The following is a 27,377-nucleotide window of genomic DNA, read 5'->3' as shown; positions in this document are numbered from 1 at the left end:
TTCATAATCAGAGCTGTGAAACTGTTACATAGATGCCTGTCAATAACAGGCCAGTTTGGCATCTTATATAGCACGCCTATGTCACTTCCTTTGCAGGCAGTGGTCAGCCTTGGTCGGAGACTGCTTCGACGATGCCAACGAGGCCGTGTGTCCCGAGAGCGCAGCCGCAGGACGCCAGCACTTCCGGGACTTGATGTCCGCCTACGTGGGCAGTTTCGGATGCCCGGACAGCGCCGCAGACAGACCGATGGCCAGCGTGGTCGCCATTGCACTTGGCGGATGGCTGCTGACGCGAATCGGTGCCCTTGTCTAAGCTACGGACGCCGCTCAATTTGCACGAGAGAACAAGCAAGCGGTACCCAACTGTTAGATCTGGAGGACCAAACTTAACTTTATAATTCCCTGTGTCAATAGAATGGCATACTACATTTTAATGAGAAAAACGCCACCTGCATTGAAAAGGAAGCTTTCATAAGTGAAAAATGATTTAAATTTAATAGAGGCGTCGCCAGCAATTTCCAGTCTTACAAATAAACTGCAGTGGCACCAGGATGGTTTTATACACTGGGATCCCTGAAGCTGCGTAAGGCCGTTAGTTGCTTTCAGGGGATGACTACACAGCCTTTCTTGACCTTGACATAGCAGGTAAGAATTGAGCGGTAGAACTTCGCAAATTCATAAGCACATATTTTGCTGCAAAACCAAACATCCATACACACAGAAGGTGTCACATGATTCCTTTTTACCAGGATAAATCAATGATTTGATCTGCCCCCAGCATGAATTTAAAGCACAGCAATTATTGGGGAAGAGCCTTAATTCACAGCACAGCTATGAAAGCCCGAAGTGCTTCGAAGGTTTCCACCACTGTGTGCCGCAGCAAGCTGCATCTCCCAATAAATCACACAAAATTGCATCGCAGACATTAGATGCCGTCAATGAGGTGGTGCTGTAGATCAATCAAACACTCGCAAGGCACACTGATTGCGCGAGAGATAATTCAAAACATATATGTGGTCGCTTTCTGCTGTTAATGGCTTAAGGTGAAGTCAGCGCACCAAGCGAGATGAGTTTCTACAAAATACAACTTTGTAGAGCAAGCCTTTTTATGACAGCTGTGTTAGATCATCTAATATTGCGATGCATTTCTCTTGCACCTGCTGTTTCTTGTGTTTTTACGTTCATTCTCAGGTTCTCATTTCACCTCTATACGTACCATGTTAACACATGTATATCTCGGAAATGCCATGTGGACGCCCAACGGCCCAACATGGCAGCAGAATATTGTCCAATGGAGCATCATCCTCTTTACTTCATTGCTTTCACTTTGTATAACCACAAAATGCAATAAACTTGTTACCGTCCCTCATGGTGTATTTATGTCTATGAGTCCCCTCAGTCCGTGTTTATTCTGGGCTTGAACTTTAGGCAGAACGTGCAACAGAGACAGCTGTAAGGTGTAGATGTTAATCAGAAGGATGTTCTGGTTGGCTAGTCTGCACCGGGGAAGTGGGATGAAGGAGCTTAAGAAGGAAAGAACGAAGGAGAAAATAGCACACTCACATTGTTAAACAAGCTAGATGCTGTGGCCGTCATTTGAGGAGATTTAACTCTGTCAGAGGCCAAGGATCGACGCGCTCCAGAGCACAACACTGTGCAAGAACCTCATTAACCACAAGAATATGGTACGCTGATCCCGAGAAAATGATACATGTGGTGGCCTATTTAGATTAGTGCATCAAATAAATATAACTCTGAGCTCCACTGCGAAGCTGTGAAGCTAACGGGCTCTTATGTGGCAGCCAGCCTTGAGTCACATAAAGTGGTGACGAAATCTCACGCACCCATGAAGTCTATAATGCATTATTAGTGGTCATTCTTTAGCAAATCTAGAAAACACTTATCGAGTCTGAGAAGCCAAATTCCAGAGGCGCATCAAAACAAACTAGGGAGCAGCTAACAGAGGAATTATAAACAAGCAATTTAAAAAGACTGCTTTAGAATTGCAAGAAAGATAAGAACACTGAATGGTGGACATTTTTTTGCGCACTGTGACTTTATAGACAGAGGACACCTTGGTCATAGGCAAACATGCATTGCCTATCGGCGACGCCGCGGTGCTCTGACTTTGGTCTCCATTCTTATAGCATACAGTGCAGTTAGCAGCCAGCTTGCTTCGCACTTCTACCGTCACTTGAGCCCAAGGAGAAAAGAGAAAATCAGGAAGGACCGTTATGTCGACTGACCTACAGTTGTCTCCACAACCACAGTGTTCTTGCAGCTGTTCCCTCTACTCTTCATCTCTCAGGGCACACAGAACTCGGCTCTGGACAATAAAACACTCCGCAAACCCTGCACACATCCAGGATCGAGTACACTGCCACATAAGAACAGAATATTCTGGTGCTCTGAATGCCAGAGCAGCTTAATTAGCATTCACCTAGGAAACTGGCAGTGAGCCATAGGCAGATGCTGGAAGGTGGGGGAGAGCACTCAGAGATGCTTCGGCTACTATTCACAACCTCACTTGCAGGTTAGCTGCTCCCAAGAGACGAAAAAAAAAAAATTTTTCTTTTACTTATTGTTCTGCCCTTTAACAGTGAATAAACTGGTCTGCCATAAAGCTGTGAGAAAATATGAGCAAGACATTGCAGACGTAAACCTGCAAAAATGCACTGTTCAAGGATGCCCAACACAGCATTCCTCAGAGGGTCATGGCAGCTACACTCTTCAGCATGAGTGTATTTCATATTTACTCATTATTGAAAAATTTTATACCGCCATAACAGGCATACGAATACAATGTCATGCTTCTTTTCTTCTCAAAAGATCCAGTCGCACCAGTATTCTTGGCACAAGTAAGAAAAAAGAATAAGGTCTTCTCAGGACCAAAAATGATGTGCTGTTAAGATCGTTGTGTGCTTTAGGATGTGCTGTTTAACATCCCCAAGCAACACATGGGCTATGGGGGATATCATCCATAAATCCATTTAGACCATCTCAAGTTCCCCAACATGCAGCGACATCACACAACACACAGGCAGTTTTTCATTTCGCACCCAAAAAAAATTGCCAACATTATGTTACTTCCTAATCAGAATTTGAGTGCAGCTCATGAGCTGTTTCACATTTTTCGATAGATTGAGGCAAAGATTTCGAGCAAGACATGTAACCATGTACAATTACAGACAACTACTTTATTTTTCACACATATTGCTTCAAGAAACACTCCCCTAGCATTTATTGACTGTCATGAAGGAAGCTGTGTGGTTGAAGAAATGAAGACAGCAATTAAGTTATCGAGAGGTTGCGAGAGGCAGCGCGTGGGCCCATAGGAACGTTGCGTGGCGAAGAGATCGCAGGGACTGAGTGATGCAGCTGAGGCCGCTAGCGAGTCAACACAACGTGGATCTGCATTTTGGCTTGGGATGCACACACTGTTATCCGCTGATAGCGAGTCAACGCTTCGACAACCGGAGAACACCATCGCCGCCACACACAAAGAGAGGGGGGGGGGGGGGGGGTACATGCAGCGGAGAACACGCGCGGTCACTTCTATGGAGGAAGAGGGAGGGGGAGCTGGTTACAAAGGACAATGCCGACGGCGACGACGCGAAATGCAGGAACGGACGCCAAAGACCTGCGCTTTAAAATGCAGCCTCTGTGGCCCACTTTTGATCCCGCGACCTTCAACATCAGCTGCCATATACACCAAAGCCATTCAGCCAGCCTGGCTTGTGACCGTTGAGTGTATCTGCATTGCGAAAGGAAGATTCTGGAAGCAAGACGGTTTACAAAAGAAAGAAGGCTTTATCAACAGCTTCTTAGTGTCAACACATCAAACTGTGGCAAAATAAACGTGACTGTCAGTACAACCTATGAATAAATGGCCTCGATAAGGCTTGCCATTCGCTAATGCCCTACTCATCTGTGAAGACATTAAAAAAAAAAAAGTTACTGCTTTGACCCAGTACATGTTACAATGAGTGAGCAAGCACCGAGTTCTTTGCCAGTTGAGGAAGTGAGCAACACACTCTCTATGTACAGCTTTGAGCAAAATAAGGTATTGCGGCAACATTAGCCGCACTAAACCTTGCAGAAAAATGAAAAAAAAATAAAAAATCACTAATATATTCACACAGAAACACAGCAAGCAAACACAACACAGCTCATCAGGAACTTGGTTTTCGCAATGACAGAATTTTGCTGAGAACAGCACATCTGCACGTGACACGGAAGTGTCCACTAAACTCGTCACACCAGTGCTCAACCGTAGATTTTTCTCTGGACGTCCTTTCTAACTGGGCACCTGCAAAATGCTGAAATGCCACAAGGACACACTGTCGATGCTCTATACAGTGCAGCATATTGAACTCCAGAGTGCATAAAGGTAGGAAAAACTGTCCCAGAAGCCAAGGCAGAGGACACACAGTCTCTGACATAGCTAAAACAAAGCGACTCCAGCGAGAAGTTATACGACATCAAGCGAGGAAAAGGCTACAGACTGCTAGCTCAATAATGGCCCCTTTCTTTTTTTCTTGTCCAATCAAGAACCACTAGTAATCCGTGATAGTCTATTACTCTGCAGTGGCCCAGTGTGGTCCCACCAATTTGCAGAAAACAAATTGTACAAGAATACTGCCAGAGCAATGGACAGAGTTGTTCGTCACTGAGCCGAAAGAGCGGAAGAACAATTTTTTAAGGTTCAAAGAAAGCTAAGATTGCTTAGAAGCACCTGATTCCAAGTGCTAGATCAATTACAAAGGTTGATAAGAGAGAGAGAAAACAAGAAAGCACTTGGAAGCTGTGGTGAGGAAATCTTGGGAGAGACGTAAACCCACAGCACCAGTTATCATTTACACTACTGCTGTACATTCAAGCGCATGGCCACAGATTTACATTCAGCAAATTCGAAAAAGAATATGCCCAGAACAGTTTGCATCTCAAACTGCTCATACGAACGTCTTGACTGCAAAGTGCATAACATTTCGAACACACACTGCTTCTTTCACACTCCCCACAGCCTAAGAGGTGCATTAATGCAGTGCACGAGACAGAGTGTGGTGGAGACAAGTGTACACTTCTAGCTTGATTGGCAGATCATTTCACTTCTCACATGACCACTTTGTGCTGGTGAAGTGCCATATGCCTACTGCACTGTATCACCACTTTAAAGTGAAAACTTCTGTGGTTGGGCCATTACTTTCAAGTCAGGCTACTGGCAGTGTGGCCGCACGAACAATGACTAACTGCACCAGTCGAATGGAAGCCCCTGCCTCTTCACAACAGGTTGAAGAATCAGGCACGAGTTTTGCATCGTCCAAAGTGAGAAATATCACAGGCTAACAATCGAATAGAACAGCTCTGGCCCTACAACAGAAAAGTGTCTCGCATGAACACTGGCGCTTCAAAACATGGTAGGGTTGATGCGCCAAGGTGGCACAAATGAATATCAGCACACATGATGGCAAGTGTAGGCGAGGAGAAGCTGGAAATTTCTGCCAAACAAAAAATTTTCGTAAAATAAATAGGGTGGGGCCTCTGATTTGTTTTAGGTAAGTATAACCATCTGCACAGCTGTAGAAGCAATTAAGTGCAACGAGAAACTGAGGAAGCACCATGTGCCTTTTTCATGCACCTTTCCCCAAGATGGATGAAAAGAAAGACAGAGTGTGCAGAAGTATAAGCAATCAAACATTTTCCCAATTCTACTGTGATTGACTGTCAGTAGAGTGAAACAGGCAGCTGTACATAATTAGAGTTATGCTTAGGCCTGATAACAATTCAGATATGTAGTTTTTGCTGCATGGCTACAGAAAGTCCTCCTAGTGGACAGGAAGTGGTAAATTCAATTTGGATCTCCTAACAAGACAAAACGTCGAAACTCAACTTCCTCGCAATGTTACTCAGCCAACTGTCAATACAATTCAAACACAAAGCAGATAAGAATTTCGTTCACATTTCCTGGAGTTCTAATTAACAGATAGGGGTGTGCGAATATTCAAATAACCACACATCAATTAAATAACAAGTTCCCAAACTATTTGATTTTTGAACTGAATACCTAGTACAGTCGAACCTTGATATAACGAAGTCTTACTTGCAGCCGAAAATTTTGTTAAATCACAAATTTCGTTATGTCGAAGTTGCTACGTTTTAGCTGGCCAAATGAAGTAACAGGTTCGTGGAACACGGCTGGGAACTTGCAGATTACATATGCAGGAAATAAACAAGAAATTTTAGCAATAATAGTGCTAACAAGGGCGAAGGATGTTATTTTGTACATCAGGAGCACATAATGAGTGAGCAAGTGGGCACGAATACATAATTTTTCTCCGCGTGCGCAAAGAGCGAGTGCAGTGCCTAGTACTCAAAGTCCCCACCAGATGTCACCTCTGGTAAATCATTATCCAATGTTTGCGAACAGAGGCAAGTCTCTAGATCAGCTAACCTAGGGACATTAACAGGGATATTGTATAACAATGAACTAGGTTAGCCTGTCCGCATCGCCCAAACCGGCGCGGCTACCTTGAGTGCGACAATCTTTTGCTCAGCATCACATGAGTACCATATTTACTTGCATAAGACCCTTACTCTAAACCATACTCCCACTTCTGCCAATGAAAACCTGAAAAAAAAAATATTCTCTAGTCGTTAGCGCATCTCTCTGTTTGCAGTCCAGTGTATTTCTTGGCAGCACCGCAAGTTGCTGTGCAGTGAGAACATTACGGTGTGTTGCGCAAGCCTACTTTTCAAGTAAGTTCACTTTATCAGCCTTTATCGGGCAGCATTAGGGTAGGTGGGGCAGGCGCGATCCACTATGATTGCAGCAAGCACCTTTTGAAGCAAGTGATGCTGAAAGCTGGCTTCATGATCACAGCTGACCGGGATTTCTTTGATGTTTGATGGCTGGGACAGACAACTTGTAAAAAAAAAAAGGAATGAATCCAAACTTTCCCCGCATATTGAACCCTCTCCTCAAACTTAGGTAGATTTTTCTTGAAAAAAAAAAAATGGGTTCATTACCCTAGTAAATACAGTATTTCCAATTAGCACTTTGTCATTCCAACTGGCCAGTGATGTCATGGCATGACGCATCCTAAAACTTTTGCACAGGGTTTTGTATGCACGCAAAGGATGACCCGGCGGTACGCCCCTGTAATCTTTATTTTGTTTCACCCGCAGATTCCAGACTGCCAGCAAAACTGGCATGTAAAAAGGCAGATGTAAAATGCGGTGTGTCAGGGCTGAAATTTTTGTTCCCATCCGATTGTCATGATGGCTGCTGGTACATGCATGCTATGCGCAAGGGCTTTGTTGAATTGAAAGTGCAGCATAAAACTAGTTTGTTAAATCATGGAAAAAAATACATGCTGCTCAAAGGGCAGAGATTGGGAAATTTTTAAAAATTCGTTACATCACAAATTTTGTTATATTGAGGTTCTTTATATCAAGGTTCGACAGTACTATTTGAATGGCTAACTATTCTATACATTTGCAACAGGCTCGATGCTGGTGCAAAGAAGATCAAAATACAGCAAAATCTCATTAATTTGACCCTCAATTCGAAAATTTGAATCATTTGAAAAAGAGTGCAGTCCCGGCAATTTGTCTTGGGCATGGGAAGTGAACGAAGCGTAAACTGTGAAACAGTGCCACTGCATCACACTGCACAACGGGCCGTAGAGAAAATGACGGTTCTGGTGAACATTCCCGACAGTGTGTGCAAAGCTGAGCAAAGCGCCAGAAGAAATGGCGAAATATTGTCGTCGCTTAGCTTTCATTTAAAGCATATGCAGATCTGTATTCCAACCGTCATTCAGATAAAAGTACTGTCAAGCAAACAGTTCTTGGCAGTTCTTAATGTCATTGGATAATTCAAACTTGAGATAATTCGAAGATTTATTTTAGTCCCGTGAAGCCTGAATGAAGGCCCCTTGAAGGCACTGCATATGTTTGGCTCTACCGAAGAAAGTTTGATATTCAAACTATTCGATATTTAGGTTTTCTCTTGATTTGATTTGATATATTCGATTCAAGACTTATTACTTGGTATTCACACACCCCTATTAACAGATTCCTTTGAATAAGGTTGACATTGATGAGACTGAATCCCCAGCTTAGTTAAAAAGCCAGTACCAGAATGAAGTTACAAGATTTTGGCACAACCATGCCACCATCACCATCAAACAGCCAACGCACAACAAAGCATCAACTCTGCAATTCCATCGGATGTCCCAACAAGGCGTAGATACAGACAGTTGGAATGCCAAAGGGAACAGCCCACTTGCATGCTGGAATGAATTAAGCTGTTGCTGCTAGACAATGAACTTTGTTCAGAGCAAAACTCACTTGCAACAGACAAAAAATGTGCTTTTTCACTAGTACTCAAGGACTAACTATCAGCTGAATGCAGTGCTTTCTGTACATTTGAAGAAAGTAGGTAGCGTTCTCAGGACAAAAACACAAATTCTTTACGGCCTCCTCCCAAGGTAATAGGTAACGCCCTCCAGAGCACGCACATTTGTTGAAACGTTGCGAATAACACCATGTGCAGATGCAGGTGCATTGAGGTGTACCGCTCACAGGTGGCAGTTCTCCTGGGAGGACCCCGTGGCGCTCTCCATCCTAGGCCTCCTCCACGCTCACATGTAGACCACGTAGGTGGTTGGCCCTTCGGCTGGCACGGTGCCATTGGGGTTGAGCGTGAATGCCGTGGGGTCGGTCAGCTCACCACCCAGCGCTGCACGGAACAACACCCGTCATGATTCACTAACCTAGCACAGCAGCCAGAAAGAAAAACTTTTTGTGGCTTTGATTAGGTACACCATGGTAAGTAGGTTTTGCATTTGTATTCTGCCTCTCGATAGCAATATGAACACCATGACTCATTGCAGCAACCTTCACCTCGGGAGCAAAAGTAACTGTGGGGTGCCAGCAGCACCTATTCCTAGTAATAACTGCAAAAAGCAATACACTATCGTGTACTGCATGCACTATCATGTCACAGCAAAGCCTTGCTGCTTGTGAGGAATGTCAATCACAATGAGTGTTATTGGAGAAGTACAAGTTCATCAGCCATGACCAGAAGAGGGCAGGCCCACGATTGCAGAATTCCAAGAAAACCTTGGAACGGAAGGAACTCCGCGATGGCAACTAGCTCCTGGTGGCAAAAGATGTCTCACTGAGAGGAACGTTGATAACTTGTAGTTTTGCCATAAAATCGCAAGCACAACCATGAAGCCATGAGAAATAAATAAGCCTAGTCCAATGACATTGCAGCTAATGAAAGTGTGTGCTATGAGCGAACCCATCGTGGAAAAATTTCAGTAACACCGCAGAAACAAATGGCCAAGAAATGGCCTCCACAGAAGACAGCATGCTTACCAGTGAGGCTGGCAGGCGGTTCCACGGGGGCTGACGAGTCTCCCTCTGCTGTGGCAACCTGCATACAACAGTACACTGAGCCACCACAGGCAAGGGAAGTTTTCTGGGCTTTTTTTTTTCCTTTTCTGCAACGTAAAATTTTCTTTTTCCCTATCTTTTATTTCATATTGGTTTAAGCTCATTGTGCTATTGGCGGTGCAGGCTGGGCAATGTTATTCTTATCTATTTCTAATTGCACACACTAACTTCAGGTAAGGGAAGTGGAGTAGGCACAGTGCCGCAGGTGTAGAGGCCATGCTCTGTGCCTATTAGTGTTCTGAGAGAAGTATCAGAGAAAACAAGTTCTCAATGAGTTGAATAGCAATGGCACTGCCTAACTGCGTAGTATAGCAAGGCATGTGCCCTCTATAACACCACTGGATTTCACTCAGTCAGGGTGCAGACTGTCCCTCTGCTCAGGTTCTCAGGTATGCTAACGATCTGCCTGTACACAAAAAGCAAGAGTGCGAGGCAGATTACAAGCTTCCAAAACTTCCAAGCTTTTAACTGCCACTTTTGCTCCCATCTTGAGGTGCAGTGCTGGTTGTTATGAACAATGTGCAGGTGCTTGCATCCCATGTGACTCAGCCGATGCTTTGGCCCTAGGTCGCTTGCTTGCCATTGTTACCAGTAGAAAAAGGCATTTTCCTCCATCCATGGCATGACAGTCACCTAGCCAATAATCTCATCTGGAGCTGCGTGCCACAAGTGAGGTTCATTCCTGGGAATTTCGACGCCTATAACATCAATTCCCCAAGACGCAGACCTGTGCAGCTAACGCATCATTGCTTCATGCCGATACTGATCTTGAATAAATAACCATACAAGCAGTTAGCAATTGTGCCGATATTCGATTTGAATTGCACTTTGGTTCTTTCACTATTCAATTTTTTTTTTAAACAATCAGCCGCTGCGCTATTCATGTTCAATTTGGTACCTGCAATAGACTACCCTCATGACACCGTTCTCGAGAAGTCTCCATTTAACCTAGGAGTATGCACTCTGACAGAATAGAGTTCACGCTTCCATTGCGATGTATTTCTTGTGTCGTAAATATGCCCAGCACTTCGTCGCGTGGTCCCAACAACACATGGTTGGCAGGCCAACGGGAACCCGTATTTTGCCTGCTACGTGACGGTCTCAAGCTTGTTGACTATACAATACCCATGCCCCTAATAATCGCAGCCGCTGGAAATTTATTCCCTTAACCTTAATGAACCAGACAAAGGAACGCTACCGACTAGGATGGTACAAAGTTTGACCAGTCGCAGGTATGAAGGAGCGAGTGACATTGGTAAAGGAGAGGGATGCCTTAATCCCTCCACTAGACACTGCCTAAACCAAGTACTGAAGGCATGACAGTGAAACTAACACCCAAAGGCAGCGATGTAGTGAAGCTCCTCATCTGCTCTTCAGGCACCTGCTTCAGCAGTCCACAAGCCGTACCAAAGCGAAAGCCTTTAACTGCTCATACTGTCAGCCATGATTCTGCCACATGCTTCTGTCACACTACATAGCTAATGTGAAGTCACATCCGTTTAGGCAGCAATTTCAAACATTTAGTCAGCAAAAGTCTGGTCAATCAAACTGATGATGTCATCAACATAACTCAGTAATTTAGTAGTGGTAATTGGTCATGAATTACAAAATTATAGGCAATTAATTATTTTTTGTTATTAGTTACTAAGTCATTATTTAAAATTCTGTCTCCACTGGCAACTGAACCTCCATCCCTCGGATCCTCAGCCGAGCACTTTAACCAACTGCGTCACACCCGGGAATTCTCCTTGTCTACCTTGAGAATGACAGTAGCAATGACGCTGCAATTATAGATAATGTTAATGGTGACATTAGCAATAATAATTACGGTGAATTTAGTTGATAATGATAATGAGAGCAGATGTGATGCACCGTGTGCACCAGTAATGTTCAGGCTTTTGCATTTCTGCAGTGTAAAGTCCACAGTGTTCTCGGAATTTTTGTGGGCTCGTTTTAGTGTTGAGAGTTCAGGGGCTGGGGCGATCCACCTATCAAGCATTACCATCACTCTGTGGCCTTAATTCGCCATTCCAAAAAGATGCCACTTCATTAGGTTTATGATGAAATCAGCCCTTAACGCATACCAACCAAATTTTTCAAATATCCAGGCAGGTGTCAGCCATCGGTTTGAAGTATACAGTAAAATTTATGCCAGCAGAAACAGAACTTCAGAACAATATTTGAACTAACCGACTTCATGTTACAGCTAAATCAAGATATGACCCAACTGAGACACAGCATCTCGTTCCAGTCTTGCTTTCATTATACGCAGTTCTTGCACATAAGGACAGTGCAAAATAAAAACAAAATCAAACATAAAATGCAGACAAAATCGCCTAGCAAATATTTACAGCAAGCTCTAGGTCTAACGGCACTGAAGTTGACTACACACGTTCTGACTAAATGATGCTGCAGCGGAGACTTGCCTGGACGGCCTCAGCTAGAGTGGTGGCTGCTCCACTTGGCTGCTGCTGCTGCTGCTGGGATGGTGACGAGGGTGGCAGTGTCGGGTCGAGTCCAAGCTGCTTCATCTGTACTGCCATGTCAAAAAGGTAGTCGTAACACTCACACCTACAAGCAACAAAAAACGAAGCCCACAGTGAGCATAACTCACTCCTTCTCAATAGCATAATGTTCACACCTGCAGACACCACCACCCGAAACGTGCAGTGAGCACAAATAAGCCTTTCCGGACAGTCTCAGATTCCACTTCGATGGACGAGGAGGAGAGGCGAGGAATGACTACAGAAGAGACACTACAGAGGAAAACGTTCACACCTGCGACAAGCACCCACCAAAAGTAAAAAGAAAAAAATAAATGTTATAAGACTTAAAGCTACTTCGATGTGATATTGCAAGAACATGAACATGACCACATAAGCCACAGGAGCCTCTTCCCAATGCGCCCTACAACACTGTCACAGCCGCCACTCTCATGCTTATGCAAGCGCTCACACACTGGGATCCATTCCTAAGCTTTTCAACATCAGCTTTCATACACTGCCAAGGAAAGCTGTTGCCAAGTGCAGCCAGCCCACCAATGGTAGAAGTTTGAGCTACCCTGGCTTAGAACGTTAAAATAGAGGTACACTCTTGGGACTAAGGACAGTCCAATTTTTTTACTTCAATATTGTGGCTTCTTCCAGTTCCACTGCTTAATGACTGTTCTAAAATTTTGAGGCAAAGGCTGCTGAGCACTCCATGAATGTTTTACATTCACTGCGTGCTAAAGAACCTGACACCTCTTTGCCCTCACAGAACAGCTACTTAGGCAGACTGACAACCCTTTTTTCTATTTTTATTGCGAAAGCAATACTACTCTAGGTTTGGAGCCTCAGCGTAGCGCGGCGGTAGTCACGTCTTACCCACGTGACGCTGTGACGTCACACCCCACGTGACACAAAAGCGGGCGATGGGCTCCCAACTCAAGCGGTCGGCGTGGCGCTCAGTTGGCAGGAGCTGCCAACTTGGGTCTCTCGTTTCACATGGAACGGTTATGTCAGAATCAGCCTGCTATGACCCTGGCATTCATGTTACCGCTATAGGCCACTAAGGCACGTTCATATGGCTTGGTTAAAGCGGGGCTTTTTATGTGGGCTGAGGAAGAAGAAAAAGAGAAAAATAATGCTCGGTCACCCGCAGATAATGCTTTTGCTCAATATTTGGTTCAGCAGCGTTGAACTCTCGTAATTTCTTTTTCCATCTTACGCGCCCTTCCAATATGCAGAGAGTGGAGGAAAGCAAAAAAAGAAAGACCAAAAATAGATACTGCACAGCTGCTGCCCAAATGCAAGGAATGGCCGCCACTCACATGGTCTTGGCGCGCTGCCAGGAGTCGCCCCAGACGTAGACACCGTGCCTCCGCACCAGCACAGCGCACGTGTCCGGATACTGCTCCATGGCCGCCCGCATGCTCGCCTATGCACGAAACAAAAGAGAAGGCGCCCAACAAAACTCAGGCCTTGGAAACAACCGAAATTTCATCACACTTCCAAGAAGATCACTATAAGAAAAAAAAAAAAATTATAAGGACACTCAAGTCAGCTTCATGGTGGAATGTCACAGCGTTAAAAGTAACATGGCTGTTACAGGTTTCTCCCATTGCGGCCAATGTGTTTACTGTCACTTCCTACATACCTTATTTTTTCTGTACCACTTATTAGCAGGTAGTGCATCGATCCTATCACCATCGCTTTAGGCTAAGTCATGCGACTAGAGCCCCTGCCAACTCAGTCATGCCATGTGGCCTCATGAAATCCCGGGAATTTCGTAACACCATTCAAGTTGAGAGATCTGTCCTCATGTGGGTTATAATAATAGCGAATAAAAAAAAAAGCAGCCATCTGCACAAATAATGCTGAATCAAGGGCTACTGTAGGAATTCCGCAAAACTTTTTGTTTGTTGCTGGGGCCCAAAGGTGCAGTGCAATCCAGTGTTAAAGGGAACGTGAGATTGCGTGGCCTAAACACTTTGCAAAGTGCTGTCACCGACCCCTGGCAAGAATGGACGGCACCAAGTGCGTGCTTGGAAAGAACAGTTGGCCTTGCTTACAGCACATACACCTTGTGCAATCGTTTGTCACTGGCTCTCTTGGGAGTGCTTTGTAAAGCGCAGCGGCAACGCGGCCTCATGTTCCCTTTAACAGTGGATCATACTGTACATTCGTTGATTAAAGGATTGCATGAAAATCAGACCTGTTCTTTTTCCCTTAACATTTACCCAGCCTATGACCAGAATAGCAGCAAGGAGTCTGTGATGGGCGCCTGGAAGCGTACGGTGGCATAGCCTAGTCTCAGGGATTTTGGCATGGCGTCTCAGTGACACTGCAGTCAGGCAACAAAGAAAAGGGGGCTATTAGTGACAATATCTGAACTTTCATTTTTTTTTTTTCTAACTGTCCTAACTAATCAAAGCCTGTTTTCAGGGTATAATGCCGTAATCTATCAATGGAGACCACCATCAATGCCACGAGATGCCAATTACTTGTTGACAGTGACTGCCAGCAATCACAACCACCCCTCACTCTCTATGTACTACAGATATCACTGTGACACGCAGTGTGGGATAACAAATGAGCCCCGCACAGTTCCTCCTGAGTGCTCATTTTTTGCACCCTCGTGCACTATATTTCGTCGTCCTTTTGTTATTCTTTTTCCAGCCTTTATATTTATTTATTTGATTGATTGATTGATTGATTGATTGATTGATTGATTGATTGATTGATTGATTGATTGATTGATTGAATCCTCAAGGGCCCCATTTAAGGGGTGTTACATGAGGGGTGGGCTTGGAGTTTGGCAGTTACAATAAAAAATGACTTTTGATGGCAGTCTTGAAATGATGAATGTTGGTCAGTGAGGTGATGTGGCCGGGAAGGGCGTTCCAATCCAGGGCAGTGCGGAAAAAAAATGATTTTTGGAATAATGTCGTATGGGTGTGCTGGGGATAGATGGCATTGGGGTGGAGATGACCGATGGGCTGGACAGATAAACACGTTGTCAGGTGGCAAGCTGTGAAAGGCGAGCTAGTTTCCAGCCCAAAGATAGATTGTGAAGTTCGAGTTTAATTTTAGTAGGGTAACAATGGTGCAATAAGAGTAATCTGAAAGAATGAAATGGGGAGCTCAATTTTGAATAGGTAGCAACAGTTTGGTGAGGATCAAATACAGAATAAGCGTACTCTAGTTTAGGTCTGACAAGCAATGTGTAAGCAGTTATTTTGACAAAAGGGAGAGCTAATGCAATGCTGCGGCGTAAGTAGCCAAGAACGCGATTGGTAGAGTTGGTTATACGAGAAATACTCTGACTGAACCAGGATAGGTCACTGGAGACACGAATACCTAGACATTCGATAGTGTTGGCTAGAATTATAGCAGAACTTTAAGGTGATAGGTACAAAGTAAGTAGTTACGTCGATGGTGTAAAGAGATATGAAACGTTTTATTAACATTTAATTTCATGAGCCACGTGTCGCACTATTCTTGAATTTTAAGCAGATCATTCTGTAAGATAGTAATATCAGATCGGTTATTCATGGGGCGGTATATTACACAGTCATCGGTAAACAGCTGCATGTTAAATATTATGTAATTTGGCAAGTCATTAATAGAAATTAGGAAAAGTAAGGGGCCAAGTACAGTAGCTTGGGAAACACCTGACTGGTCATGGGAATGGGTGGATGAATGGGAGTTGGCCACAACAAACTGGAGACGATTTGTTAAAAAATTGTTGATCCAATTGAGTACACAAGGGTCTAAGTTAAGGTTAGATACATTAAAAGGGGCATGAAACGGCTAGAAAGGCCACTGACAAACGTTTTCAATGTGCAGAACAAATGCTTCCGAGCATTCGTTCAAAGTAAAACTCATTGGAAAAAATCCAGCGATTTGTTATCAATTTTTAAAAACAGCGTTTTTTGAAATTCGCGGGCTGCGCCATTTCCGCGTGGCGGCGAGATTTGGGACTATTCTGCCGTGATTTCCTACGTCACCAGTCCCAGAGTGACATGCCACGACAGGCTGCCATTGGCTGCAGCCGCGACGCCCTCTACGTCACTGACACACTTCCGGTAGCTGCGAAAGTCGTCTGCTCGAGTGCTGCAATGCATGCGTGAACCCGAGCTCGGCGCTTCGGTTCGCGATGTTAACCGAAAAGGTGGTGGCATCCGACTGAAAGTGCGCATCGGTGCAGGAGTGCGAAAAGAGCACTAGCTGGTCCGATTTAACACCGTACCGATTAAATAGGCAGCATCAACCTTTATGTACCGACCGACGGCGCAGCAACGTACTGTAGTCCCGTCTCGTCTTTGCCGCATCGACCATTTGTGCGGCGTGTTAATAATTAAATGAAACGTGCGTCGAAAAAAAGGTGTACCCTCAGCTTCATCGCGAAAGTACACAAATTCGCACCGCTTAAGTGCAGCACCCGATGCCGCCAGGTGCGGGCGCTGCGGCCAACGGCACTCCGGTCGTGCGCTGCTCCCTGCTCGTCGCTAGGCCTTGTTTCTTTTGCATCACAGCCACGGCGGACGGCATTTTAGAATCGTCCGCTTCGCTACGTCTCTAGTGTAGTCGCTCGCGTGCTCCTGTGCACGATTCTTGCGTGTAGCTTCGGAAAACAGTGACAACCTGCGCTGCCGAACTGCATGTGGCGAGCTGCTTTGCTCATGTTTTGCGCCGTTGTTTCTCGATCGGCCGATGCGTACACATGATACGCGTGCACGTTACGCACTGGCACTTCCTAAACTATGTGCGTCCGACTGAAAGTGCGCGTCGGTGCAGCAGTGCGAAAAGAGCAAGCAGGTCCGATTCAACACCGTACCGATTAAAAAGGCAGCATCAACCTTCGTGTAAATGAAACGTGCGTCAAAAAAGGTCTGTCCTCAGCTTCATCGCGAATCTACACAAATTCGCACCGCTTATGTGCAGCACCGGATGTCGCCAGGTTACCGCAGAGATGCCGTCCGCGGGCGCTGCGACCGACGACACTCCGATCGTGTGCTGCTTCCTGGTCGTCGCTAGGCCTTATTTGCGTCGAAGCCACGGCGGACGGCGTTTTGGAATCACCCGCTTCGCTGCGTCTCTAGCGTAGCCGCTCGCATGCTCATGTGCGCGATTCTTGCGTGTCGGTGCGAAAATCAGTGACAACCTGCGCCGCCGAACTGAATGTGCCAAGCTGCTTTGCTGATGTTTTGCGCCGTCGATTCTGGCTCGGACGATGCGTACACATGAGATAAATACGCGTGCACGTTGCGCATTGGCACTTCCTAAACGATGTGCGAAAGAACGTCAAAAAAAAAAAACCACACAACACTATCCTTTTTGCTAACCTCAATTTTAAGATTCACGGACGAATAATTCGTGCTCACCTGTCATCCGATATCCAAACTCTGTAGCGATCATCAGTCCGTGCTCTCGTCGGTGATACGCACGCGTATACATTCCATTCGTTATGCACAAGAGATGCCTCTCGCCGACCACAATGAAAGCAGCTCCGGTGACGACGACATATGTTTGCACGCGGGCAACTCGCACGCTCGATCGTCCGCCAGCATCCATGCAGAGTCGATGCTATCGCGTCAACTCCGCGAGGGGTCACCGGCCGCCGTTGGTCAAACCGCAGAAGACGGTACCAAAGAGACTGACCCAGGCAGCGCGAGAGAAGAAAGCGGTCTTGTAGAAAGCCGTGCTCGGCAGGAGTGCACGCTAATTTGCGCTGAATGGGACAGGGATATGAAGGAAAGTGCTCCCTCCGCGGCGGCCGCCGGTATGTGTGGACTCCCACCTGCAGGTATGCGCTCGCGAACGACCCGAATCGTTCGGGCTGCTGTCGCACACAATTCCGAGAGGTCAAGAAACTGAAGATACCGGCGGCCGAGGAAGACAGCAGACGGGACGGGAAAGGCAGAGACCGTGAATGCATGGGCGACGCTCTTGGGAAACAGGCGCGACGACCGGAAGTCTGAGAACCAAGCGTCACTCGATGACGCTTCGTGGGCGGGGCTAGCGGGGCGGAGTTCCCGAGCTGTTTTCTTCGTTTTTTTTTTTTTTCTGGTGTCTCGGAGTGTTGAGTTGAGGGGAGCGAGAAGGAGTGCTATTTTTAATCGCCGATATCTCTGGTGTTAATGAAGCTAGCTAAAAAATTCTTGCGGTGAATTGACCTGTGAGGGAGTACCTATCTCTCGACCGATTTGCTTTACCCCGTTTGAGGCATTGCATGACCCCTTTAAGCAGCAAGTGGCGATGTGGGGCTTTATTGAAAGCTTTTTCAAAATCTAAAAAAAATGCATCTGTTGATTGACTCTTTTCAAGGATTAAGTGCTGCCTATTTGAGCACACCCTGGCTCTATAATGGTTATTAAGCACCCCAACCAGAACAGCCGACATCAGGTGCATATACACTATGACCACATTCAATATGGCTTACAATGCATCCATAGTGGAATCAGATGAGAGGCATGCCGCATGGTGAACATACAGCGCACTTCAATCTTTGCACTGCTCACCAACTATACGTCCTGTTTCTCGCAATGCTGGGCTCATCCGAGCCCGACATGTACTACACTGGGCGTGTCGTACCTTATACTAAGTGCAACATTACATTAGGTGTGCACTAATGAGGCATGTGGAAACAGCAGCAGCACACAACAGTAGCAGGGTTTCCTTAAATAAGACCAAAAACACGGGGAATCAGAAAAAAGAGAAAAGGAGGACTACACAAGAACGGAAAAGGAAACGAACACAAAAAGTAATACAGTCAAACCCGGATATATCGAACTCGAAGGGGATTGCGAAATAGTTCGATATATCGATAATTCGATATACAGAAATCGGCTTGGGACGGCACTTACGATGCGAAAAAAACGATACTGTATTTGTCGCGTAATCAACTCACTCGCATAATGAACCCACCCTCCACTTTTGCACTCAAGAATTTGGAAAAAAAAAAGCATTAAGGCCAGCTCGCTCACATGCAAGCGATGAAGCGATCTCAGCGACGAGCGGCAGCGACAGAGCAAAAAATTTCTAACTTGTTGGAACTGCGTCCCTCTGCCCTCTGCCTGCCGTACGAGCCACCGCCGCAGCTCAAAACAAGGTTTCTGTGTTGCCGCGGCAGAAATCACCAGCGTTATCGCTAGGATGTCGCACTCCGTTTCGGTCGTCTCATCCACAGCTCATTTCTTGGCAGCGTGCCAAGATGCTGCGCAGCGATAACGTCGCGGCGTGTTTATCTTTTGATAGCTCCTGCTGCGGCGGAGAGCGAACTTGGCAGACTGCCCGTGATGGCTTGATTGCACAAGCCTGGTTCGATTTATCACGCCGCGCTTGGGGCAGGCGTAGTCTACTGCCACAAATTCATTGGAAAGCGTGATAAAAAAGCTGCAAATGCTGTTTGAAGCGAAAAATACTAAAAGCCCGTGTCATGACTGCAGCTGACCGTGTGCTTTTGCTGATTCATACATGCAAGAATAACTCCTGCAAAAAAAAAAAAGCCGCTTCTTAACGTTATATCTTACGCTACGCCGCGCGTACAGCACAACAATAAGAACAAACAACTCTCGCAAAAAAAGAAAAAGATATATCTGCCGCTTCTTAACTTCCGCAGGCGCCATAGCCACGTCAGCCGCCGCGCGCAGAGGGTTCGCAACACACGCTGGAGAAAGCGTCCCACGTTCTGTCTGAAAACGGGCTGAGCTGGCTTGGCGCATGCATAGCACGTGCTACTGCGAACGAAGGCCGGGAAAGAGGAAGGAGAGAGATAGTTCGGCAAAAGAATGGGCACACCCTTGCGCTTCGCTCTATCGCGTTTTGTCCCCTTTCGTTCCCACCGGTTCTCTCTGGTTCATTCGCGCACATGGCTTGCAAACGTCAGGTGCTGGCACGCGGGAAACGATAACCGCGGATGGCGCGTCTTTGGGGAATGGGCGCGACGCTGTCCTAGCCGAACTGTCCCCTCTGATTCCTTCCGCGCGCGGCTTGAAAACGTCACACGGCAAACGGCCGAGGGTGATGTGATTGTCATTGGGGAAGGCACACTTTCTAGTGCGTGGTGCGGAGTTCGATATATCGAACGACCGGTGAAATTGAGTTCGATATATGATGCGGCTTTCCTATACTTTTACATGAGATTTTCAAGGGGATATTCCGTGAGTTCGATGTAACCAAAATTCGATATATCCGGGTTCGATATATCCGGGTTCGACTGTATGCTGTTCCCATGTTCTTGCTGCGCCTGGAAGAAGAGGACACTGAAGTTGACTCGCGTGCTGTGCGCCGAACTTTGCCTGCTGATACGGCTTTGTCCCATCGTTTTACTCACGTCTAGCCCTGTTGTCCGTGACGCATTTTGGTGTCGGCGCAGGGGTATCGATCCCAGTATATGTCCCGCACTCCTCCGCATACCCAGGATTCAGGTCCTCTGCCAATCGACACTCCTGTTCACCGCGCTAACCGGAGGAACCTAGGCCTACCACCTGAGCACGGGCCGTTGGAATTCACCACCGCAGCCGTCCCTCGACCTGTCATGCAAACTCCAACGTATTACACTCTACAGAACCCACGACTGCCTAAGGCTTTCCACGGCTGTCAGACGGAAGACGTCGAAGACTGGCTCCCCCAGTTTGAACGGGTCGCCGCATTTAATCAGTGGGACGACGCCGCAAAGCTCAGGAACGTCTTCTTTAGCCTGGAAGATGGCGCTCGTACTTGGTACGAGAATCGCGAAGGCGCCCTAACATCATGGCGCGAGTTCTGCCGCTGCATCCTGGACACCTACACCAGCTCGGATCGCCGAGAACGAGCGGAAAGGGCTTTACGCTCTCGCATACAGATGCCGAACGAGACCACAATCATGCACGTGGAGGACATGACTAGGCTGTTCCGACGATCTGACCCGGCCATGCCCGAAGAGAAAAAGGTGCGCCATCTCATGCACGGCGTTAAGGAACAACTGTTCGCTGGGCTCGTGCACAATTCGCCGAGCACAGTTGCAGAGTTTCTTTCAGAGGCAATCACGATGAAAAGGATGCTTCAGCAGCGGTCTATGACCTACAACAGGCAAGTACTCGCCACTTCGCTCACGGAGCCGCATTCGGCCTTCGGGGCTAGTGCGGATCTTCTTCGCAACATCCTCCGCTCCATTTTGCGTGAAGAGCTCCAGACGCTTTTCGGTGCTCCCCCACCCGACGGTCAGCTCTGTCGCTAGTATTGTCCGAGAAGAGCTCCAGCAAGCATTTCGGCCTTCGGTACCATTTGCTAACCCGCCATCCTTTTCCACCGAGTCCTGTCGGCCAACGCATGCGGACATCTTGCGACGTCCCCCAACTGATTCCACACAATTAACCCGACCAAGGCTCACTGTATTCAGCCCACCCCGAGCCGTACATCGACAACCGCCGACCACCCCTGCGAAAGGCATACCTGTGGCGTGCCCCAAATCGGCAGCGCCTGTGCTTCCACTGCAGAGAACCTGGTCACCTGTATCGACAGTGCCCATATCGACAACTGGGACTGAAGGGTTTCCCCATCGACATGCGTTGCCTTCCTTTAGGCCAACGACCCCGTGATATTGAGGACTACGTAGCCCAGCAGCGCATGGCACCACTTTTAGACGCCAGTCACAATCTCCGTCTCCACGCCAACCACCCTCGCAGCCCAGCTCCTCCTGGATGGCGCAGCGACGGTCGTCTAGTCCGAGCCGGGAAAACTGAAGACAGCGACCTCAGGGGCGAGGTCGCTTCAAATCGACGCGACGAAGACCCCCCGACAACGCGACCTGTGAGCGACCGCGACTTGACGGCCCCGACGACAGTTCATACACGTGAAGATAGAGTCTCGCTGGATATATCCGTGGTCCTCCACGGCTATAAGGTTAGCGCATTGGTAGACACTGGTGCTGATATTTCGATTTTAAGTGGGAAGCTAGCGGTGCTTCTAAAAAAAGTGATGACGCCATGGTCTGGCACGCAGATTCGAACCGCTGGCGGGCATGTCGTAACTCCGAGCGGTCAGTGCACGGTGAGAGTCCAAATTCGCGACTCCACGTTTGTTGTCAGCTGCCTTGTGATACCTGACTGCTCCCGCGACTGTATCCTTGGTGTCGATTTTCTCCGGGAGAATGGGGCCATTATCGATCTCCGGAAGCGTACCGTGACCTTTTCGACCGAGAAAGCTGATGATACTGACACTACAGAGCGCCAAAGCCGCGCCCCTCTTCAAATTTCTGCCGAGAGCATTTCCATTCCGCCACGTTCCAGTGTCTTTGTGACTGTTAACTGCGATGAACTAAGTGACGGAATGGCGGTCGCTGAGGGCAACCAGTCCCTTTTGCTCACCCACGACATCACCTCGGTGCGGAGTCTCATCCATCTCCGTAACGGCCGATCTGAGCTCCTGGTGACTAACTTCAGAAACGAACCCCGCCATCTTTTCCGCGCTACCGCAATCGCATTCGCCGACGCCTTGGCGGACGGTTCTGAATGTTTTAGGTTCGGAGAAGTTGAAAATGTGCGCCCATCCCTTGATCGTATGGACATTAGTACAGATCTTTCGGAAACACAGCAGCACGACCTGCGTTCTCTCCTTCTAAAATACAGTGCTTGTTTTGCGACGTCATCGAAAATTCGGCAAACGCCTCTTGTGAAGCACTGTGTAAATACTCCCGATGATGCCCGCCCTATACGCCAGCAGCCGTACCGCATCTCAACGACAGAACGTGAAGCGATTCAGACACAGGTTCAGGAGATGCTTCGTGATGGTGTCATCCAACCCTCCAACAGTCCGCGGTCGTCCCCTGCCGTGCTGGTGAAAAAAAGGATGGCACCCTTCGCTTCTGTGTTGATTATCAAAAGTTGAACGAAATCACTAAAAAAGACGTCTACCCGCTGCCCAGTATTGATGATTCGCTCGACAAGCTTCGTCGCACCCAGTACTTCTCCTCCATTGACTTGAAGAGCGGGTACTGGCAGATTGAGGTCGATGAGCGGGACCGCAAAAAAACAGCTTTTGTCACCCCAGATGGACTGTACGAGTTTTAAAGTGCTGCCATTCGGCCTATGTTCAGCGCCGGCTACTTTTCAGCGCATGATGGACACCGTTCTCGCCGGCCTCAAATGGCAAATCTGTTTAGTTTATCTCGACGACGTTGTCGTGTTCTCTGAAATCTTTGAAGAACACCTCGAACGCCTTCGCGCAGTATTAGATGCCCTCCAGTCAGCTGACTTGACGTTCAAGCCCGAGAAGTGCCACTTTGGCTACAAAGAGTTGAAGTTTCTCGGTCATCTTGTGAGTGCCGCAGGCGTTAGGCCAGACCCCGACAAAACTGCCGCTGTCGCCAAATTTCCCGTTCCTGCCACGAAGAGGAGTTTAAAACGTTTCCTCGGTTTGTGTGCGTACTACCGCCGCTTCATCGCCGACATTTCCAAGATAGCCGCACCCCTCACCCGCCTCACGCGGGATGATACACAGTTCGTGTGGGCCGCCGAGCAACAGGAGGCTTTTGCGGAGCTGCGCAGACGACTGCAAACTACCCCTGTTCTTGTGCACTTTGATGAAGACGCTGCCACCGAAGTCCACATCAACGTCAGCAACATCGGTCTTGGCGCTGTACTCGTTCAACACCAAGCTGGCGTGGAAAGGGTCATTGCGTATGCCAGACGCACGCTCTCCCGCGCTGAAACAAATTAAATTAAAAGCTCGTTAATTCGAAATTCACGGGACCGGGAAAAAAGTTCGAATTATCCGATGTTCGAATTATCAAATGGCCTCGAAAAAACTGACAAGAACCATTTGCATTACTGTAAATGTACCCTATTTAGCCGCGTAACGAACCCGCTCGCATAATGAACCCTACCAGCCCCGATTTGTGCTAACGAATCTGAAAAAAAAAAATAATAATGAAGGCGTCAGTCGTTAGCGCCTCCCGTTTCGCGCCGTCGCGGTCCGCAACACATTTCTTGGCAGGGGGCCAAGATGCTGCGCAGCGTTTATCTTTTGACTACCTCCAGCAGGGTGAGGCGAACCGAACTTGGCAAAGTGCCAGCGCTTGTCCGGCTGTGTAAGCCTCCTTTTCAGTACGTTCGCTTTATCATGCTATGAGCGACTGGGGCGGCACGTCTACCGCCACTCCAATAGCAGCAAGCGGCTTTTGAAGCGAACGGTGCTAAAAGCGGCTCATGATTGCGGCTGACTCGCGTGCTTCCGTTGACAACTGATGGTTGGAAGGACGGATGGCTATCGCAAAAAAAAAAAAAAGTTTAACCCGTAGTGCCCGCCCGAGATCATAGTCTTTCATGGGCGTTGGCTGGGACAGCGCCGACAGTACTTATCCCTATTTCTAAATTAACAGGGTTGGAATTAACGAGCATTTAGTTCCGAGCTACGCTGCGCAGAAGAGAGAGCAGGCAGCCGCCGCCGCCCCCTCCCTCCAACGCCGCCGCCGCCCACCACGTCGGTCATGGCGCCATTTAAGTTTTACCCACTTTCCCATGGTTTTACCTGGTTCCATCTTCTGTCCCCATTTTGGACGTGTGCAGCCTTTAACTATGCCTTCCAATCGCCGAAGCGGCGGTGCGTAGTTCGAATTATCCGTAGCGGAACCGACTCGCGTTTCGAATTAATGGGCTTTTTCATACACAGATCTCTATAGAGCTTGGCCGGACCAAGTAGTCTAGTTCAAATTATCCGAAAATTCGAATTATCGAGGTTCGAATTAACGAGCTTTCACGGTATTCCACTACGGAAAAGGAATGCTCGCAGTTGTGTGGGCAACTATGAAATTTAGGCCTTACCTCTATGGCCGCGCGTTTAAAGTCGTTACTGACCACCATTCTTTGTGCTGGCTGGCCAATCTCCGTGACCCATCGGGGCACCTAGCACGATGGAGCCTTCGCCTTCAAGAATTTGATTACTCCATTGTGTACAAATCTGGTCAGAAGCACGAAGATGCTGACGCGCTCTCGCGGGCACCCGTCGGAATTGTTGATAACGTCACGAATGACAGAGGTTTTCTTGTACTAGTGAATGCCTCAGACATAAGGACCCGACAGCGAGCTGACCCAGACCTTCGACCTGTCATTGACCACCTGGAGGGTCGCGCTGCTGACGTCCCCCGCCAGTTTGGAAGGCACCTGTCTGCATTCTGTCTTCAGAATGGCGTTTTATTCAAGAAAAACTCCAGCACTGTTGATCGAGCGCACCTCCTTGTCGTGCCGGCCGACCTTCGCGACGATATCCTTTTTGCTTGCCACGATGAGCCCACCTCCGGCCACTTGGGCTTTGCACGCACGCTCGCTCGAGTTCGCCAAGCCTATTATTGGCCTAAACTTTCTGATGCCGTCCATCGCTACATCAGAAGCTGCCGCGAGTGTCAACGTCGAAAGGTGCCTCGTCTCAAGCCCGCGGGTTTGCTCCAACCTATTATTCCACCTCGGACGCTGTTTGACCAAGTCGGCATCGACCTACTGGGCCCATTTCTGCTGTCCTCGATGGGCAACAAATGGATTATAGTCGCGACCGACTATCTCACACGTTATGCGGAAACCAAGGCAGTGCAGCGGGGCACATCAATTGAGATCGCTCAATTCTTTATGCAGCAAATCGTGTTGCGTCATGGCGCACCATCCCTAGTCGTAACCGATCGAGGCACCGCGTTTACGGCACAGCTCATGCACGACGTGCTCGAGCTTAGTCATACCAGCCACCAAGAAACTACTGCATATCACCCGCAGACGAATGGCCTCACGGAGAGACTCAACAAAACCATCGCCGACATGATCGCAGTGTACATAGACTCGCAGCACAAAAACTGGGATGAAATTCTCCCCTACATCACTTATGCCTACAACACGGCCACCCAAGAGACGACGCGTTTTACACCATTTCGCCTAGTCTATGGACGTGACGTTCAGACGATGTTGGATGCCATGCTTCCGAGCTGCACAGATGATCACCCACTCACGCCAGACGCCGAGCAGTTTGCTCAGAGCGCTGAGGAAGCACGTCAACTTGCCCGCATTCACATTCAACAACAGCAGGGCACGAATGCACGCCGCTACAACCTCTGTCATCGACACGTCACATACCATCCTGGAGAGAAAGTTTGGGTGTGGACCCCAGTGCGTCGGCCCGGCTTGTGTGATAAACTAATTTCCCGTTACTTCGGACCTTACAAAGTTCTGCGCCGAGTCACGGAAGTGACATACGAAGTTCTTCCAGTAGGTACTGTGCAGCCCTCACGTCGGCAACCATGCTCCGAGGTCGTGCACGTTGTGCACATGAAGCCCTATTTCATGCGGTAGTGCGCTATGCGCTTGTTTCGTTGTCGAGTAGGATACCTTACCCCGCCTCCGTTATCTATGCTGTCCATGTGCTGATCTTTCTTTTCGCTTACATTGGCCATGGCTCGCGCTCCGCCCCTTATTTCTTTTTTTAAGAGGGGGAGTAATGCCACCTGGTGTCCCCATGTTCTTGCTGCGCCTGGAAGAAGAGGACATTGAAGTTGACTCGCGTGCTGTGCACCCAACTTTGCCTGCTGATACAGCTTCGTCTCGTCGTTTTACTCACGTCTAGCCCTGTTGTCCGTGACACTATAATGCACATCTTTTCTTCTTCGTACAGTGAAGGCATGGAATGGCATGTATGGAGAACTCGTTGTGCTAGTATCATCCTTGGCTGCGCACCTCCTACACGACATGACAGCTTACTGCATACAGCTGCACCACAACTCTCAGCATTTACTGGAGCTTGCGTGCGCTGCTAAAGCAGGCCTAGCAGCATAAATATGATGAAAATTCTACAGTACTAATTGCACTTATTGAAAATGGGGGGGGGGAGGTCTCCACCTTTTATGTTACACTCATCCATGCACGTACACACTAGAGCACTGCATGGGCTAGGGCCGCCGGCTCAAAAATTGCTGTTTTGCTGGACCCGAGCCGGGTTCGGCCTGAGGTTGCGGGCCTGGCCCGGGCCCAGGCTTGAAGTGGCGGGCCCAGACCAGGCTAGGGCAAGATGTGTATGGCCTCTTTCGGAAATATAAATATCCTGGTTCAGTGGTTTATGAATAAACCACTACTAGTCCCTTTGTTCACACCGAATGAGGGAAAGCTTATTTGTAGACTGAGTTTATCCAGCTCCACTCACTGGTTTGTTCAAGTAAGTTGGGAGGCGAACGCTTGGCACCATTCAACGACGCAAGCCAAAAAGAAAAAGCAGAAAACCCACCAGCGCACTCCAGTGCTGTAAGGCATGGCACACGGCGCGTTTGCACAAGCACGTGCCTGTTAAAGTATGTAGCCCCTGTGACCGAGCACACTCTGTCGAATCTAGCAGAAGACACTCTGTATGTGTCACTAAAAACTGAACATTTCAAACCTCATAAGACCTGCTAGAGGCCCTTTCATCTATTTCTCAGCA

The 27,377-nt window shown here is 47.8% G+C and overlaps 2 protein-coding genes and 1 pseudogene across 4 annotated transcripts in view; 2 read left to right on the top strand and 1 right to left on the bottom strand.

Moving 5' to 3' along the window:
* Positions 1 to 1,138, top strand: part of LOC146188391 (uncharacterized) — a 63,343-nt gene extending 62,205 nt beyond the window's left edge. Inside the window, exon 5 of the mRNA XM_084603758.1 lies at positions 97 to 1,138. Within this exon, the coding sequence (XP_084459884.1) occupies positions 97 to 313 (217 nt within the window). The 3' untranslated portion in view covers positions 314 to 1,138. The remainder of the gene's footprint in view (positions 1 to 96) is intronic.
* Positions 1,139 to 1,150: 12 nt separating this feature from the next.
* LOC146188388 (methylthioribulose-1-phosphate dehydratase) overlaps positions 1,151 to 27,377 on the bottom strand; it is a 61,007-nt gene continuing 34,780 nt past the window's right edge. For 2 of the 3 annotated variants that reach the window (XM_084603756.1, XM_084603757.1), the window contains 4 exons: positions 13,277 to 13,383; positions 11,892 to 12,036; positions 9,388 to 9,445; positions 6,994 to 8,743 (listed from right to left, as the gene is read on the bottom strand). In XM_084603756.1, the coding sequence (XP_084459882.1) occupies positions 8,646 to 8,743; positions 9,388 to 9,445; positions 11,892 to 12,036; positions 13,277 to 13,383 (408 nt within the window). In that variant the 3' untranslated portion in view covers positions 6,994 to 8,645. Of the gene's footprint in view, positions 4,320 to 6,993; positions 8,744 to 9,387; positions 9,446 to 11,891; positions 12,037 to 13,276; positions 13,384 to 27,377 lie in introns of those variants that run through there. The other variant, XR_014707527.1, reaches the window with a different exon arrangement.
* LOC146188390 (uncharacterized) lies at positions 20,488 to 24,538 on the top strand (annotated as a pseudogene).

The sequence above is a fragment of the Amblyomma maculatum genome, chromosome 5 (genome assembly GCF_055883805.1).
Source record: "Amblyomma maculatum isolate TAMU_Amacu chromosome 5, ASM5588380v1, whole genome shotgun sequence".
Classification (NCBI taxonomy): Eukaryota; Metazoa; Arthropoda; class Arachnida; order Ixodida; family Ixodidae; genus Amblyomma; species Amblyomma maculatum.
The sequence above is the reverse complement of the archived record's forward strand: the minus strand, read 5'-3'. Positions and strand labels throughout refer to the sequence as shown.